The sequence below is a fragment of the Dicentrarchus labrax genome, unplaced genomic scaffold (genome assembly GCF_905237075.1).
Source record: "Dicentrarchus labrax unplaced genomic scaffold, dlabrax2021, whole genome shotgun sequence".
Lineage (NCBI taxonomy): Eukaryota > Metazoa > Chordata > Actinopteri > Moronidae > Dicentrarchus > Dicentrarchus labrax.
The window spans coordinates 18,586,487-18,605,289 of NW_026136714.1; the positions used below are offsets into that span (position 1 = coordinate 18,586,487).

General features: G+C 39.0%; 2 protein-coding genes across 3 annotated transcripts in view; both read right to left on the minus strand.

Annotated features, from left to right (window-relative positions):
* Positions 1-52: 52 nt before the first annotated feature.
* Positions 53-5,922, minus strand: coq5 (coenzyme Q5, methyltransferase). The gene is made up of 7 exons (XM_051423913.1): positions 5,692-5,922; positions 4,611-4,760; positions 4,292-4,516; positions 2,620-2,726; positions 2,115-2,203; positions 1,058-1,169; positions 53-490 (listed from the first exon to the last, which is right to left on the minus strand). The coding sequence occupies exons 1-7, from the start codon at positions 5,891-5,893 to the stop codon at positions 389-391; spliced, it is 987 nt and encodes a 328-aa protein (XP_051279873.1). The 5' UTR covers positions 5,894-5,922; the 3' UTR covers positions 53-388.
* A 3,932-nt stretch (positions 5,923-9,854) lies between these two features.
* Positions 9,855-18,803, minus strand: part of kremen1 (kringle containing transmembrane protein 1) — a 56,521-nt gene continuing 47,572 nt past the window's right edge. Inside the window, exons 6-9 of one of the 2 annotated variants that reach the window (XM_051423895.1) lie at positions 17,864-18,196; positions 14,380-14,619; positions 13,703-13,787; positions 9,855-12,823 (exon numbers count right to left, since the gene is read on the minus strand). In XM_051423895.1, coding sequence (XP_051279855.1) covers positions 12,664-12,823; positions 13,703-13,787; positions 14,380-14,619; positions 17,864-18,196 — 818 coding nt within the window. In that variant the 3' untranslated portion in view covers positions 9,855-12,663. The remainder of the gene's footprint in view (positions 12,824-13,702; positions 13,788-14,379; positions 14,620-17,863; positions 18,197-18,803) is intronic. The other variant, XM_051423896.1, reaches the window with a different exon arrangement.

Here is an 18,803-nt window from a genome sequence, read left to right on the forward strand (position 1 = left end):
TAGTATTATTTGCCTTCTCTAGCATTGAGAATTATCCACTCAGATACTGAAATCAACTTTTGCAACTTTTATTATTCATTGCCAAAACATATGTGTTCCAAAACTGTTCAAAACTGACTGTACTCAAATGGTTTCACTCACTTTCCAGTTAACACAGATACAGTGACATTTTAGTTTTTAGTTTTAAGTACAGCTGTACGGTTTAATTAACAATAAATATGTCCACTGACCTCTTGTGCAGTGACATCTGCAGAGAGGAGCTTTGGGGCTTCATGCTCTGAAATTCATGTCAGAGAACTCAGAACTGCAGACAGTCTGTCATACAGGCAGAAGAGCCTAAAACACAGTGTCATTTTGCTTTGTTCATACAAGATGTTAGGAGTGCATCTCAGAGCTTGAAACCAGAGTGAAGAGCCACAACTCCGCCAGTGAGGTTGTGGTAATGCACACAGTAGAAACCTGCGTCCTCAATCATTCCTTTAAACTCCTCCTGCAGAAGAAAAAGAACAAAGAAACTAACTCAACAACAATGAAACCACAAAGTGACACCACTGCCCCTTGTTATACTGGTGTTTGGCTTCAAATAATTCAAACCAATGAAAACAGTGCTGAACTAATTCCTTAATCATACACGTCATTTATCACATTTAAAAAAAATCTGGTTCCAGATTCTGTGATGATTTACCAATTTCCTGTTTAAATTAATGAATTACATTAATATGATTTGAATGCTGCTGAATACATCACTTTGGCTGCCCCTGAGTATTTTCATGGCATTTAAAAGTTAAACATGGAATCAACTATTTAAAAAAAAATGTCGATAGAAGAATTAAATGAATTGTTAGTTGAGGTTCCAGTAGCAAAATTAATAAAACATTTATGAAATATATGAGAAGCAGAAATATCAAGCTTAAATGACAAAAGCAACATTATACAACAAGAACATTTGTATAATAGAATCTTTACAATCAAAATTAAAAGTAGGCCTAACTTGGTGTGAATCAAATCCAAATTAAGGAGTAGCAATGATACAAATTGAAGAATCCATTATTCTCACCTGGTCTGGGAACTTGCGGATGCTTTCTACCAGATACTGGTATGACTTCCAGTCTCCAGCAATCACCTCTCCCAAAACTGGGATCATCTGGAAACTGTAAGTGTCATAAAGCCTGAAAAACAGAACAGGATACAAGTTTTCAAGGGAGCCAAAAGCTACTTTCTCAGACTTGGAAACTAACTGCTGCCAATCTGTAATGTCTCCAAGATCTTTCATACATGGACTTACAACTAAGTCTATAACCCTCTAGGATAGGTTTGTTTACATAGAGTAAATAGCATAAAAAAATAAAAAATGCTCATTTTGCATCAAGCCAAACTCTACAGTTACATGTGTCAAAACATTTGCAGCTTAAAAAGTAAGAAATTAGCCCATTGAAACCACTACATGTAACATGTTTATATCTATGCTGCTTTTGAAGCATATGTGGAATTACTAAAAGACTGGCAGCCTCATCAAGCCTCTGCAGCAGGGGTAGTTAACCATGAGCGACGACAGGTTTCAACAGGTGATTTCACTCATGAACTCTTCCTCTCTTATAGAAGTGCTAATCAGATGGTGGAGTCTGAAACCCTCCACAGACTACTGGCCCTCCATGGCACAATGTTTGCCACCCACACGTAGCCAGGACACGTTTAACAGGCAATCTGCTGAATTACTTTGAGGTACAACACCAGAAGAGGGCAGTGTTTGTCCAAACCACACAAAGCAAAAGGTTGTTTCTCAATTGTACCAATTATGGAAAAGGCCCCCTTTCAGGAAAATTCCATTAACTGCTTAACACACTTTAATGAAAAATGCAACGTGTAGCACATCTAACAAACTAGCTGCTTCTAGAATAGGATGAGACTGGTAACTGTTAGGTGTTCATTTTCCCACAGATTTCCCTTGTTTCACAGCTTGGATAAACACTTGTTTGCCTGTGAGCACATAGGCTGTTAAAATGTGTTGTTGCATTTGTGATGACAGCAATAAATCATAAAAGACCTTCTGAAATTTACAAGGTTGATTCATATTCACACCAAGTCATCATGAGCGAACACTCCTCCTCACTTGCCTTGCCAACACCGGATTTGTCACTTTGCTGAACTCTAGGCACATGAACCTGCCACCAGGCTTCAGGACCCGCAGGGCCTCCTGCAGTGCCTGACAAAAGAAATAAAACAAATCTAGTCAAATAATTAGTTCACCAATGATTAGTCAGACACTAAATAATAAATGACAATTCTAAAGATCAGTTAATCTGCATCATCTATCAAGCAAAAAAGCAAAATATTTCTTGGTTATTGTTGGATCTAAATAAATTAAGCTTTTTTTTTTTTAAACATGCAAATCAACATATTCAATACAGATGTATTATGAATTCCTTTCTTTACATATTATTCAGACAAACACAAATGGATTACAGTAAAGAAAGCTCACGGTATTAGTAGTATGAATGACACCGTGGCTGTTGCCTCTGTTCCACTAACAGGCCAAGATCACTATGTGCAGAGCCGTAGTACCAACAGTTTTTATGGGAACATCTGTGCATTAGCTGTAGTAATGGTCGGGACAGGTACCTGATCTATATGGGTGACGTTTCGAATGCCAAAGGCGATGGTATAAATATCAAACTGGTCATCATCAAAGGGCAGCTCCTCTGCATCCCCCACCACCCACGACAGACCTGACGCACATTAACACAGAAAGACACTCGAGTCAAAAATGACAAACTCTCTTCATTTCAACTTTACTTTCTCCTCAGATCCCAAGAGCTGTGGGCTGATTGCAGTTTTGATGCACTTGTAGCTGTAATTCCAGTTCTGTTTCATAATCCTGCAGTTATTATGTACTCTGTTCAGGTCACGCATGGTTGCACAGAAATCTCTCACACCTATAATTAAAAAAAAAAAAAAAATCTATCTGCACCTCCAGTCGGTGTGCTGTTCTCAGTCTCAGGAGTGGGATTTGGATGCTTGGAACTGAATGTCGGCACAAATTAAATTTATATTAATGTATAAAATTGTCCAAGACATGAACAGTGACTCAGCTTATTTCACTGCACACTGGGTTCCATAATACGAGCCTCATTCTGCCTTTGATCATATTAGATAGAAATGCTTACACGATGATGGATGATGAAGCTGTCCAAGTTTTAAATTATTAACATCCCCACCAGTCTGTGTTATTTCCGTACTGACTTGACTCTCAACAGGTGAATATGAAATTACTCTAGTTCCTGGCTGCCGGCATTACTGTACTAAATCTTCTGTTTCCAATCATAGAGCTTGTTTTTATGAATAACTGACCACATCTTTGAATGCTCCTTTCCAGATGGATGACAATTATCTTTTTCAATATTCAACACCTTACTTTTAAAGGTAGGGATGCACTGATTGGGATCCTGACGCAATGTTTATTTGGCAGATGCTGATGTTTTTCTTGTTGTAATATAGCCGCCCTTTTATGCCAGGGAAGCTCTGCCTCGCTGCAGCTCTGTCTGTTTCTCTTCTCATCCAAGATGTGAGACGCAGAGCTGAACAGCCGCTCACTGACCCTGCTGGTGCACGGAGCACAGTATTTGCATGGAATTGGAATTCTGCTGGAGAATGGAGGTGATTATTTCTCCAAAATCCAAGTTGGAAATAACCAACACAACATTTAGCCAAGATCAAGATATTGACACACAAAACAGATAAATATTGCCCACTGACACTGGTGAATACATCGTATTTGCTGTAATAGATAATAGGACAGACCTAAGTAATGAGCATCAGTGTAATCTTGTCTTGATACAAAACAGTTTTGTACTTTGCCCAAACAATATAAAGTCATAAAATCGTAATAAAACTATGATTTAAATCTGAATGTATCTGATCACAGAATGACTAAACAAAGACCAAACCATCAATCCTAGCTTTGGTCGGGTTGAGGTTTGATACACAGCCCTGCAGACAGTGATCAGATAAGTTGTTTACATGCTACAATATCCCAGTTTTTTTTTTTTTTTTTTCTTTTTTTTTCAGAACAACTGAACCACAATATCTGGCATTCTCAAACCAAGGATAAGGGTTTATGCAGGCTCCTGCAATCATAGGATCTTTACATGCACAATATTGAACGAGGATATTCCAAAAACCTGATCTGTGTACATGTAAACAAGCTCATTAAAACCTCAGAGTTTAGGGATAACGCAGGGATCAGACGTCTTACTCTGAGACTCTTGAACCACTTTTACAGTCAAAAACCTACCAGCACTGACGCCCATGCTGTCGGCTTTCTGCTTGCCCACTTTCAACATCTCCTTGTTGATGTCACAGACCACAGCCTTGGATTCCTGGGGCCCATCCTTGTCCTCTGTGGAGTAGTTGGTGGAAATGTCCTGCCACGAAGGCGTCTGCGTGGACCGTGCTGCCCGCCGCTTCTGCCGCTCTTGCTGAGACTGAACGTACTCCAGGAAACGGAAGGCAATGTCACCTGCAGAGGAGGATTATCATAAACAAAACAAAAGTGTGACACCGGTTGGGTTTCAGTTTCAGTGTTTTGCAGAGGTGCAGACAAACTGCTTTACCTGTTCCACCTGCCACATCCAGGAGTCGCACTCCCGGCTGCGGGTGCATGGCATGCAGCAACATGTCCTTCCACACTCGATGAATCCCCAGACTCATGGCATCGTTCATAACGTCATACTTCTGTGCCACATTCTCAAACACCTTATACACTGTGAAAGAGAAAGAGAGAGAATCTCAACTGAGGCGGTTTACTGTGTATTTTATGTTTGTACTCAAATAGTCTATTGCACTAATGTTTTAATGTCATCAAATACAGACACGAGCAGTGTTCAGTTGGTTGCAATCTGCAGCTTGACCACTAGGTTCAACTAAATCTTACACACTGGTCCTTTAATTACATTTTTAATATTTTTGTTGACAAACTTGAACTTGATGTCAATAAAGATAATAATAATAATAATAATAATAATAATAATAATAATAATAACAACTTTATTTATTTAGTGCCTTTAAAAATAAATTACCAAATTGGTGAGTACTGTTTATGTTGATGCATATATTCTCTGTTGTAATCCTGTAAAGCACTTTTAATAAGTAATCTATAATCAGTGTGAAATCACCAACATGGTCAAACAAAATAACATTTTAATTGGTATATGGTTTACGGATGTATGGACTTTATTATGTGTCTGTATGAGTTTGACATTCATACCACTGACATTCACTACTTTGATAAAGGAATGTCTCAGCTCGTTAAAGACCCACATTAGTAAATATGAACCAACAGAACACAGATATCTGCTGCATGCATTATGAAACTACCGACACGCCCTGTTCTCTGTTGCAACAGACTTCATTAAGAAAACTGACAAATGATCTTCCCTTGCTCACCTCTGAAAACAACACTGTAGATACAACATGATTTAAAACGCTAACACTTAATTAGTGTGTAACACTTTAATTCGGCACACACAGAATAAACCTAACACTACTCACTCTGGTACAATTCCCACTAAAAGAGGACCCACTAGAATTCCCACCACTGAAAACCATCTGACATCCTGACCTGAGCTCAGTGATGAAGAGAGGTGTCTGAATGAGGACACCAACACAGCTGACCGTAGATCTGCTGTAGCTCACCTCTCTTCGCCTTCTCGGTCTCCGGGACCGTTTCGAAACCGAAATGTGTACTTCTGTCTCCGGTTGCATCGCTAAAGCAACGACAGGACGACGACCCCGAGCAGCAACCGGACCGACCTGAACCTCCAGCAGCGGCGACGTTAATGTTTCTGTGGGAAAGACGGAGCACCCTCCGGACCAGCAGTCTCATGGACGCGGCCATGTTTGTCTGATTATACAACTGTGCGACTGTGTTTCGTCATCCACAGGCGACGGTGGCAGGCTTTGGGTTGATCAATATCATTTGTTATTTCGGACTAAAGACACAGATCATGACAGAAAGTTTACGCACTGCTACAATGGGTAGACAAAACCCTGATATTGTTTTTAATGGCTGAAACTTGAAGAATAAGTTTCACTTTAGTTATTTATTCGTTATTGTTTTGTTATATTTCTATACAGGACTTGTTCTATGCTTTGAATCTGTAAAAATACAAGTAAAAGTCTTTTTAATTATATTTAAACCATGACCTGAGTAATAGTATCTAAGTAGGTAATTATTATTTAGTGAATTCAGCCTACTGCATCAAAAGTATTCAATGTGCAGTTAAATGTTCTCTGTCACTATTCTATATGCTGTTTCTGGATTAATATTACGGCTGCATTAATGTGTTGTTTTATGTTACTACTTCATATACTGTATTGGTAGTTTAATCTGCAGCAATGCATCATATTCAATAAGATCATCATATGTTTGTAGCCTCGCTGTCCTGTGAGAACCACGTGTCTCTAAAAAGTCAACTTTTCATGAGCTCTGTTTTTAGCTTTGTGACAATGCAATTTTCCAAATAATCTAAATTTAAATTGTCTATTTGCTTTTGAGTAGGAACAATTAATTCTTCAGTTTATCAGAAACATTCAAATTAAAAATCACCAAATTGGTAGATACACAGTTTTCATTGGACAGGAATCGTATGAAAAATTCTAATGTGAAAAGTTAACCCCTTAAGCTGTCAGACAAATGTAGTGAAGTAAAAAAATTAATTTGTGCTGAAAAATGTACTTGGGTTACATCCCACCATTGATTGATATGGAGCCTATATATACCTGTACTAAGTTTATTAAGTACATAACATTAGGTAAAACTTCTTGAAGGTTATAATGTTCAGGTTTTTACTGAAACAGTAGAGATATGCTAAATGAACTTCACGCTGCCTGTAAAGGGTGCAGTTTGTGATGCTGTTGACTCTCTGAGAGGTGTTTTTGTCCACAATTTAGTAGACTACACGCTTTGGGAAGGCTGTATTAGGGGTTATGGGCAACTGAATCTAGTTTGGATTTGTACAGTTTTGGTCCCCTTGCTATGCTACAGAACTATAGAATATTACAGCAATAACATAAAATAATTTACTTGGTTATTCTTTTCGCCAGTAGGATAATCGTGAACTATAATATAATCAGCTGTAGGGCTGCAACTAAATTAGTGGCGATTAATGGATAATATATCAAACAATGGTGTAAAAATTCCTATATTTTGACCCAAAGATATTATTACATTACATTTGGGGAGCAATATGGGCTTCTTTTAGCTTCGTTTATTATCTCATTCTGACATGTGGAAAGGAGGAGCAGGGGATTGAATCACCAACTGTTCAATTAAGGGCCAACCAGCTCCACAGCTACAAATCCTTGCATTTGAGTAGCTGGAGCCGGGGAATTAACATTAACATTTCTGCATGGCAAATTACTTAAATGATGATACAATTACCTAAATGGTCTCTTATTATTCTCAGCACTAATTAACTGTCCTGCAGGCAGAGGTGAAAAAGTAGTGTACATAAACAGCTTTCAACAGCACTAAGTTAGAAGAATAGAAGGAAAATCTCAAGCATTAAACAGGCCAATGCATGTATTCAAAACCACTGAAGGGCATGAGAGCGCCTTAATTGCACCAGGGTCATAGACAATATTACAGAGCAAGGCGGATCAAAACAGACAAGTTTGTGCACAGCCAGTAAACCTCTTTCACCCAGTTCTTTTTCAGATCTATCAAGGGAGACCAGCTCCTTTTTTTTTCTAACAGTACCTCTCTCCTAATCTACCTGACTTCAGTACCCTGAGTGCAGAAAGTGGCAGGTATTGTCTCCCATTCTTCTCACTTTCTCGTTCTGACAGTAACCAGACACTGCGATGTATTGTCCCATTGTTCCCTCAATTACTGGTCGACTCAGGTTCAGACGGATCAGCTTACATCGTTCTCTATTCCTTGGCTGTGGGAAGGTTGACCGGAGGGGGGTCTGCAGGCCAAGGCTTTTTCACAGGGACCCAGAGGACTGGTGATAGTGCTCCAAATCTAGTAAAGGATTAATGTTACAGCTGCACAATAGCTATTGAGGGGAAAAAAACAGTTTGGGGTCAGTGGGAGGGTGTGTAGAAGGCCACAAAGATTTCATATCTTACTGTGCTTGTATTGATGACAGAATTTATAATAGATTATGATGGAGGCCCTACAAAAAAATAGTGATCAACAGCATTGTGCATGAAAGTATTCATTAAAAACATTTCAGAACCTTCTTGTAATATTCGATTACATTATTGTATTACCCTAGCAAGCCAAAACAGATATCATTGCTACCAAGCATCATTACTGAGGTACTTCTGTGGATAGCTTTCAAATATTATATCACCAGTAGAGGGAGAAAGAGGATCAGCTACAATTAGCTGTTTCTAGTTTCCCGTACTGGAATCCTGTGTTTATGATAAAAAATGAAACAATTGTTTATTTTTACTTTATTCTGTAAGGTTGTAATTCTGTAATTAATATCATGCAACAGGCTATGTATCTGCTCTTCTCCTGTACCTCATTCTGTTGGCACTGTCATGTTCCCACACTGCTGCAGCAGCATCTGTGACTGGAGAGACTCTGGAGTCCCCATCATGTAATATGATACTAATCTCACATGAGAAAAAGGAGGAGCTACAAACCATTATTATATTTTATTATATGATATGATCATATGAGATAAATTCAAGATAAAATTGGGTAAGACACGAGGTATAGAAGATATATAGACAACAGGTTAAAATCATAATGACAATTGATAGTCATATTAGAAATTATTGGCTGAAATGTGATAGTATTACAGTATTTTTAGCTCATTGGAGGTTATTTTTGTAAACTGTACCACATGTTTTAGATATTGTAGTAATATTATAGTAATATTTTTTTTCAAATATTTATGAACAATATATGTTGCCCACAAACAAACCAGTAGGCCTGTCCTACTTCTGCCTGAAGCTTTGTGTTTCTACTGATTTCTGACTGACTTTTTATGTTTGAGACCATCAATAGGATTATTACATAATTAATAAAGTTCTGCACATGTTTTCTGTATGGTTCGGTCAGAAGCTTTAGAGGCTGAAAGTAACTTGATTTGGTGTTTTTATAATTTTTAGAGGCCTTGTAGCCAATTTTTCTTTTTGTGAAAGTGTAAGCCCCGATTATTGCAACTGCACGAGTCTGTTTGGAACCTGCAAACATTTTAGAGGTTTATTTTGCTTCTCCATGGAGTTGCAGTTATCTTGCCAACAAATAGCGAGCACATGCTGCTGCATAGTTTCTCAGAAACAAAACCAGCCCTTCAATGAGAGTGCAGAAGATGAAAGAAACACAGAAACACCTTTTGAATCAAGAAATAATCATTGCACACGTCCAAAGTGTTCCAGCTTATTACATGTCCTTCCATGTTTGTTTTTTTCATGGTGTTCCAGTTGTAAAGTTGAGCTCCTGCTGTTTCCCCTTTAAAATGTGCAGGGTGCATGCTTGACCTCATCCCGGAGGGGAACCAATAGGTTACACATGGCACTCCAAATCCTCCCTCCATGTGTGTGCATCTCCAAACAGTCTGGGAGTAATTTCACATATCTGATAAGTATTTAGCTCCACAGAAAAAGGAGAAAGGAAAGGGAGGTGCAGATGTCCCTTCATACAAACACTGAAGCCTGAATTTATTTTTTTCAAATGGAATGGTTTCAAAGGGAAAAGTGAATAGGATTAACTTGATCCGGGTTTTGTGGCCCATATGCTTCTCAGCCACTTGGGTACGTAATATTGTGTGCAATTATGGAATAAATGTGTTTTATTAAGGGGACACAACAAAACAAAAAACAGCCACAACACAAGCTTAAGAAACATGCATACAGTGTTTATTTTGCAACCAGGACACATTAAATAAAACTACAAAGGTACTTCACTTATACAAAAGATAGATTATATCCCATTCACATACAAAATAACAATAATTTACTGTATAAATTAAACATTTCACTATTTTGCTATTTACAATTTCATGAAAACATTGTTTTGGTCCCCACAGGGCTTCTGGTGTCGTTTTCACGTAATCGAGCACTACAGGACATTCACATCAACTACAGTTTGGGAAAAGACTGTTTCTACTGCTAAGAAGATAGCGTGGAATTTTCCAACTGACTGGAGAACGGGACAAAAAATGGGAGTTTGCATAATTCACCAGGCTATCCAAACAAATATGCCCTTGTTAGATTTTAACTGTCAGATTTCGTTAGCTTGTGTGTGATTTGAACGCACTTTAATTTCCCATTGCTCTCACATCTAGGCTCTCTTTTCTCCCTCTATCTATGCATGGTCTGCTCTGAACATCACAGACCCAGGGGCATGTGCTCTTGTCTTGCAATAATTAAGATGAGTTACAGTTGAGCAGACAGGCAAAGAATATGAAGTCACATTTTTACTAATGCGTCTGATTTGGAAAGAAAGGTTCCCTGATTGTTTTATGGGCCTAAGATTCTGTCTGATTCCTGAAAAACTTTTGACTTGAATGTCACTGTGAGGCCGCATCATGCTTAGTGCTCAGGTTGCTGTACAAAGTACATTTTATTTTATTTTTATTTTCATTGAAATTGAACGCAAAAGTGAATAAGTACTGTTTCATCTTGTAAGTAGAAGCAAATTTAAGTGCATTGAGTCTTCTTTATTTATCCTGTCAGCAATTAGAAGATTTTCAGGGGGTGACCATCTGCAGACTAACATCCAGTCCCACGACAGGAAAGGCCATTACTATGCCAATGGTGAACTAGTAGATTTTGACCTTTCACAAGTAGTTTAAATGTCACAGCAATGCACAGAAAATCGTCACAGCTGCAAACCTGCTGACAGCTTGTGCATAGTACCATTGAGTGCTTTTGGTTATATTTCTGTCTGGGTATATTGTTGGCCCTCAACCGTTTGGCCTGAAATCAAGGTGACAAGTAAAAGCTTCCAGGTCTGCAAAGTCTTGTGGAATTTAGGCAATTTACTGCTGTCTAAAGAGAGAAAAAATGCATTCCACCGATGAGATAAATTGACAAGTAAGTACAAAAAGCATTTTGACGGGTCTCTTAAATGCCGAGTCACAAAATGAAGGAGTGGACATAAATATGATCATTCCCACATTGAATTACATAATATACAACAATATTCATCCCCCCGTAATCAAAAGACAACTTAATGTGAACAATATGTTCAGTAAATGTCCAAGACTACGTATAAGATCACACACAGAAATTAAAAACAAAGATTTCTTTTGAAGCCTTGTCTGTTACTACGTGAAGAATCCTATTTCAAAAGGCTATGTGTTCATTTTGGATGGACGTCCATCATGTAACAAAAATGTAAAATATCCAGTCTGGAGAGGTGTTCAGTTGAATGTACTATGTTTAAAAAGACTAATATTTAATGATTTCAATCACTGTACAAGATGTGGCATCATTTTTTACTTTACATTTAAATTTTCTTTTGGACTGACACTCTTATTTTAAAGAAGTGCAGACTCTTTTGAGGGACCCAGTCCACTCCACTGAAAGAAATAGATGTGAGGAATCTGAGACAAGGGAAGAGGAGATCCTTAAGGCACTTGAACACCATCAAACCGGAAAGACTCCCACCCACAACCGAGCAGAAAAAGCCCTCAGATCTTCCCAAGCCTCCCTAAATGGCAGTTTGTCTGCAAACTGCACCACCCAACCCCCCCCAGTGAACGACGCTGCTTCTTCTCTCCACCCAAATCCACATGAGCACTGACTGAACGAGTGGGCGAGCGCGCTCTCTTTCTCTCTGATCTTTTCATTTTACGGTGAGTGATTCATCCCCAAAGTGCTATGATATCTACCTTTTGTCTCCATGTCCTGTTCCCCTCTCCCGAGAAAGCTAGTTGTCACGCAAAACACATCAAAAAGAAACTTTGCATATGGAATCAAAAAGACAAATAAATACAACTCTTTGGATGGGAGGATTCTGTTTTTTGGCTGCAAGTGTTCGTCGACCATATGAGGCAGATAGAAGAGTTATACAAAACTGTTAAGCTGTGTTAGGTGTTACAGCAAATGTGTATCAAAGACTCCATTTCTTCATCCTCTCTTTGATATTGATGAAGATTCAGTTGCCACTCTGAAGCTCCAGGAAGAGGTAAACCTCCCTGTTTCCTAAACTGAACACAGGCAGTGAAGTTAGCTGTTATTCTGCACCCGGCTATGTTGGGTTTTCACTGGCGAGTCTGCAGTCTGGAAGGGTTTTTTGGAGGTATGTTGATTGTGATGGACATCCGTGGGTGATGGAAAAGGAGACTCTCTGAACCAGAGAAGCTTCCTGCATGTTAAAAAGTGTCCTTGAATCTTTTATCAGAGCTGCAGATCTTCCTCCATCTAATCCTTTGCTCTCCTCTCCCACACTGAGGTCACTGACAGCCCAGCCTGTCCCCCTCCTCCTTGGTGCTGAGCAGGATGGGAGGGCCCAGCCACTTCAGCCCACGGGCCATTTAGTAGCAGTCACTAAGTCAGTTTAGCCTCTCAGTTGTTGGCTTGTTTAGTGTAGCGCCTCATAGAGTTTCATTGTCTGAGGGCCTGGCATCTGACGGCCCTTGTACAGAGTATTTGTGGATGGCGGTAGCGTTTGGTTAACGGTGAGGCGCAGCAGTGGTGTTAGTTGCCCACGAGGGGGCTGAGGTCGCCATGGTGGTTCTTTAGCTTCTTCTTGAAGAGGGAGATGGTGGAGGGTCGGTACAGGATGATCCAAGGCTCAGTGGACGCCGTGCTCTGGCTACAGCTGTCTGAACCGCTGACTGTTGGGATGTTCGGGGACCTGAGAGGGAAAATGAGGAAGAGAGGAAGAGAGACAGCAAAGAGAGAAAATAAGTAGAGAGAGAAGAGTAAGAGAGAAAACAGTAGAACAGAAGAGAGGGAGAATAATGGAAAGGGATTAAAGAAAGATAGTGATATAGAAAGGATGTCACACTGCCTTTTAAATGTCCCTAATGTTTCATTATTACATGATCTTTAATTACATATTATTATATAATTACATTATATGACATTTATTGCATTGAATCTACCACTGTTGATGGTCAAAAATTTTGGTTTTATTCATCTAAAATCAGCAACTTTGCCTAAGTTAGACATAGATTAATTTAATCATAAGATTAAAATTGTTTAAAAAAAACTTATGTTGGACCAACTTAAAACTTATTTGTATCTATTATTATTATTATTATTTATTTCGAGTGGGAATAGACAGAAAGAGGATTGCTAAACTTTTTTCATTTTCACTTAAAGAAAAAGAAAGAAATGTTCAGCTTGAACAAAATGTTTAAACAAATACCAAGAATTTTAAATTGGTCAATAAACTATTTTTCTTTCTCAATATTTTATTCTTTCACATTGCCTGTGCTGCTATGTGGGAAATCGCAAAATTTACCCTGAGTAGGATATCTGGCTTTGGCGACTTCTAGTGGTAGTAATAAAAAGTGAGTGAACAGTCAAGGAATATACACATTTTCACTGCCATTGTCTTATTTTGTAAGTTCCTAAGATGCTTTTATCACATAAAAATTCAACACACTGGGACTTTAAATGTGTAAATATCGCCCTGTTCTTTCATCTTGTTCCAATATAAGCATCATACCACAGATAATTGCTTTGAAATGTTAATGCTTGGTGAGCGCTGAAACATCCTCATACTTACTTGACTGTGATGTGCAGCAGCAGCTTTGCCACCATGGCTATGACTGTCAGTATGAGGAGAGCAGCCAGAGCGTAAATGGTCCACACTACAGAGAGGGAGCAACACAGTAACAAGACATCAGATATCCAATCACGGCAATACAAACAAACCGAAGCAGACTGAAAGGATTAGCAAGAAAAGAGTTATTCAAGCACTGCTGGCGCACCTGTTAGCAGTGTTCAGCCAGCAAATTGTCAAGAAATGGTGATGCATTATCATTGCACATCTGTTTTCTTCTGGTTGAGAAATACATCAGAAAGCCCTTTGAGACAGCGCGCTCAGAGTTTGGGAAGAGAAATATTTGAGTGAAGTAAAAAAGCACAGAACACGTCAGTCCACCCTGCATAGCTTTGACAAGAGGCCTGATTGTGATCAGCAGGGAGACCCAAAGTAACTTCAGTTATGAGTCACTGACAGGAAAAAACAAGCGTCACATAGCATTACTTCTATGTATGATCATAGGAAGTCACTCTGGGCCGAAGCTTCCAGAAGCCTCTCATCAAACTAAGATGATTTTAATGCTGTCAGAGAAACCAGGTCACACTAAATGGGAGCTCCAGCCAAGAAACGTTCCACAGCATCCCTGCAGAGGTAGAGAGAGGTGCAGTAGGTGCAGTGTATCATGGGTGTTAACATACTAGCACTGTGGCCGGTGGTCTCGCCGCGTCCAGCCCACTGACCTGGCATGTTGTGCTCCGGTTTACCGGGGCTGGACGTGATTACGTAGAGGATCTGGGAGGAGCGTCCGTTAGAGGTGCTGTTGGATCGCTCGGTGATTCCACCTGCTAGCTGGGGTCCTGCTGTGCTGGAGACATCCTCTCCTTCATCCTCGTCATCTCCTTCAGCCTCCATTGTTCTGGTGTCTTGGCTTCTCAGTGCTAGGAACAAAAATAAGAACTGATTCAGACAGGTTCATAGACAGTTGGATGTTTTGTCCAATTTTATTTTACTCTTTCAGCTCTGTTTTTGGTCTCCACCAACTCCTGGGGGAAAAGTATGTCTCTTTAGCAGCTAAATACTACTACTATGTTCACCAGCTAGTTGCTAACTTTGTCTGTCTATCATTTGGTGCTAGGCATGTAGCATACAGTGAGATTTTAGAGCGTTTTTCCACTGAAAACAACTGCCAGCTGACAATGTAGATTACCCAAAATGGTAACATTGTGGGCCAGAAACAATAAGCTAAAAGACGTTAAAATCCTCCACAGAGCTGAAGGGAACTGCAGAGTTCTGTGATAATTTTCTGTGTGTTCATCACTACAAGCGAGTAGTGTGATTTATTGTTATAAAATAAAAATATTGATTGTCGCCACTCTAAAATTTGCAAGATACTTTCATATTTTGTCAATAACAGCAAAACAAATAACACCATTGATACATAATTTGCATATACATACCCATGAATATTAAAGAACGCATTATAAATAAGTTTAAGGTAAATTGAAGAGGCAAACCAACTGCCATTTTCATTATTCAAGCAAATATATTATTCATTTAGCACATCTTGCAATGTATAAATGATTTCTCAGTCTCAGTAGTAAAGTTGGTCTTTCTAACTTCTTATTAATCTTATTAATATTACTTCTTTGAGCCATTTTGCATTTAACTGTTACAGTTCTCTGCCATGTGACATATCACGTCTTGAAAATGTGACTATTTCTATGTATTATAAGCTTTCATAGCTCATGTGCCACAGACAAAGACGAGGAAAAGGTCTTCCATGTTGTGATTTCTACAAGCTGAGCACACATATCACTTAACGCCCCTTTAATTATTCCTGTGGGCAAACTGGGCTGTGGCAGCAAGCACGCAGTAATAGGATACATCACGTTAATCATGTTGTTGAAAGTATATACAGCACAGTCACGAGTGAATATTTAATACTAACAGCATTTGTTAAGAAAAAAATCGACTTTGAATTGCTGTAAACATGTGGTGTTGAGAGCTTTTCAGCCCGCCCAAGCCATGATTCAAAAAGTGTTTGCAATAAATTCTGTTTGTTTTAACCTGCTTACAGCACCAGATGGGCAGAGTCTGCTTCATAAAACAACAGTGCCAGAGAGCGTGGACTATTTCAACTCATTTATGTGTTCCCAGAGGAAAGCAATATCCTAAATAAGATCTCTTCTGCCTTTCATTTACTTCTCCTAAACATAGATGTGATTTATTTAAAATCACTGTGTGATTTTGAGAATTTTCTTCTCCTACTTCTGAAACACTGCCTCTAAGAAACAAACTGTGGAATGTGTGATCCTGATATTTATGTGTCTCACTTGACTCTTTCATCCTTTTTTCTTACATCTTAATTTGCAGTAATATTTGGTGAAGAAAAACATCTCAGAAATCTATCAGCAGTCTGTGATTGTAGTCAATGTTATGGTTTCTTCCCTGCCTCATTGGAAAAATGCAGTTTGCAGCGCTGATTAACTTTTTCCACCGTCTCTCAGAATTATTCATTAAACCAAAAATATGACCCTGACTTGTTCAAAAGTTTAACTTATATATTTAATAATCACCAACTGTAATAAATACATAAATAAAGGTGGCATTGCGGGATTATCTGTGATTAGTAGAATAACGATTGCAAAATGTGATGATTTAGTTTGTTGGCTGGAAAGAATATCACATGGTGATGGTATCTGCAATTAAGTATATCTGGTACAATATACTAGGTCACATCAAACACACAGAAATACTTATAAATACTTTTTTAACCATCGCCTGTTCCACTCTTCCATGAAAGGTGGTTGAACATTAAAGCAGCGGGGGATTTTTTCTTTCTTTTCATATAACAGCTCAACCTGAGTGTGATCTTCCCAGAACTTCCCACATGTTCCCCATTTGCAGACAAAATAACATGCTTCAAACCCGGGCTCAGCTGAAACGCTCTGCCATCCTCATCTGAGAGCATTTATCCTGAAATTACCGCTTTGACCGCTCAGTGTGCAACAGAGGAGATATTAGACATATTTAACGCGGATGCTTATTTTAACTGTTGTCTTTCTCTTTCAGTCTTGTTTTTTTCTCTGCACCTGAGTTGCTATGTATTTTTCTCTCTAGCTTTCTGTAAAAAACAACCCTATTACTTCAAAGGGTGACCTTTTCTTATATCATGTCTCAGAATCAATTTCTTGGATACACAAAGCCTCACGCAAAACAAGAACCAAGATGTGAGCAGAAGATATTGTGCCTGTCAAGAGGTCAGAGGATTTTTGACCTTCGAATACTGTTTTTACTGTAACGCCACCGGGCAAGAAAAATGACAAAGGATTACAAATGGAGGCAGCGAGGGAAGAGCAGGGACAGATTGCTTCCCAGCGTAGCGAGCTGTAAGCTTGAATGTCACCTACACTGAATTATATCAGGGTGTGCTTCTCTCAGGCCTCACGAAATGAATGTATTAAATCATTTTTGGTGCATTCAGACTATTCAAAGTAATTTTGAGAGAGAATAATGTGAAAACAACAGAGTACAGCTTTTCTTTTTCCATATTATTCTTTTTCCATCTTCCACATTAGTTTGGAGAGATAAAAAGAATTTGCTGTGTGAGGTCTTCAACTTTCTGTGAGCTATTAGTTCCCCAGCTATATGTCTAACTCTTTAACTGTCTACAGTGAAATCATGCTATCAGAAGGCGCGGTGCATAGTATCACAGTATTTTGTATGTAGGTGGCATAAAACCTCGCTATGCAATTCACGAAGGAAAACAGTCTGGACAAGCAAAGCAGCCTGCTGCAGTTTGATAAGAGAGTGAGTTCCTAGAAAAACAAAACATTATTTAAATATGCAGTATCACCCGGGGCTGTGAGACATTGACTAGCAAATGAAAAGAGAAAAGGGCCTGCCAGTGGTGTGACAACTGCCACACCAGAGCTAACAGGCGCTGCTATGCAAAACTCCATCATGGAGCCAGCAAGTAGGCACGCACCTGATCATGCAAATGTGGCGCTTGGTGGGTTTGAGGGGGGTACTGTAGCTCAGGATGTCTGCTAGAACTCAATCTAAACATTAGAAGTGATAGTCTGTCATAAGCTTTGACACATTTTACAAAACTATTCTCCTGCCATCGCACTGCTGAAACCTTTCTCATCAGGAATACCAAACATCAAGTGGAACTCCCACCTTGGTAAAGCAGAGCGAATCCCTGGGCCTGGTTGGTGCGGTCTGAGTAGAAGTACAGTATGACAAAGTCGCCTGTGACGTTCACCAGCTCCCGTGGCGGGCTGCGCCAGTCGAAGCGTTCCAACACCTGGTTGGTGTAACCGTCCAGTAGCTCAACCATGTCTGTCTGGTCAGAGATGTCAAAGAAAGTGAAGTTGAAGAGGATGGCGGAGGATCCAGGGACCTGGATAGTCCAGTAGCAAACACGGTCCGCCTTGTACTTGTCGGGGAAGTCGGGGGAGTAGATCACTCCAGATGGAGAGGAATAGTTTCCACCGCAGGCCCCCACACGGGCTGGAAGGAAGGAAAAAAATTCAAAATGATCAGTTATATTTGCCCTCAAAGCTTAAAGCTGTTGAGATTGTTAGGATTGTGAAGTCGATGAACTGATTACGGAGTTATTTTTGGTCCAAGGTTATTATACTTAGTTATTTAAACTAAGACTAAACAAAAAACATATAGCTAATTGAAATAAAAATAAAACAGCATAATAGTAACATTAACTATATTATGTACTTCCAAAAGAATAAAAATACAATAAAAATATACAGGGAATGTCAAATTTGTCAACACAACAAGCATGAGGAGGCATTGTTGCATATGTTTACTGAGCCTGAGATGTCTACATGACTGTGAGACAATATCTTTGTATTATAATACCTATTCTAAACTTCCTAAATACTCCCATAATATAATGAACAAAAAATAAAACTAACACTGAAACAAATTGTATTATTACGTGGATAGGGTATAAGCCAAGGCATGATTGATTTTCTTTGTCAATTACATTCATTTGTTTCCCGCTGGTCCCCAACTTTAGTACCACAGCAATGACTAACCTCATGTTAACTTCCATAAAAATGATTGCAATGAGTTGCAGTGAGGTATACAGATTTTAAAT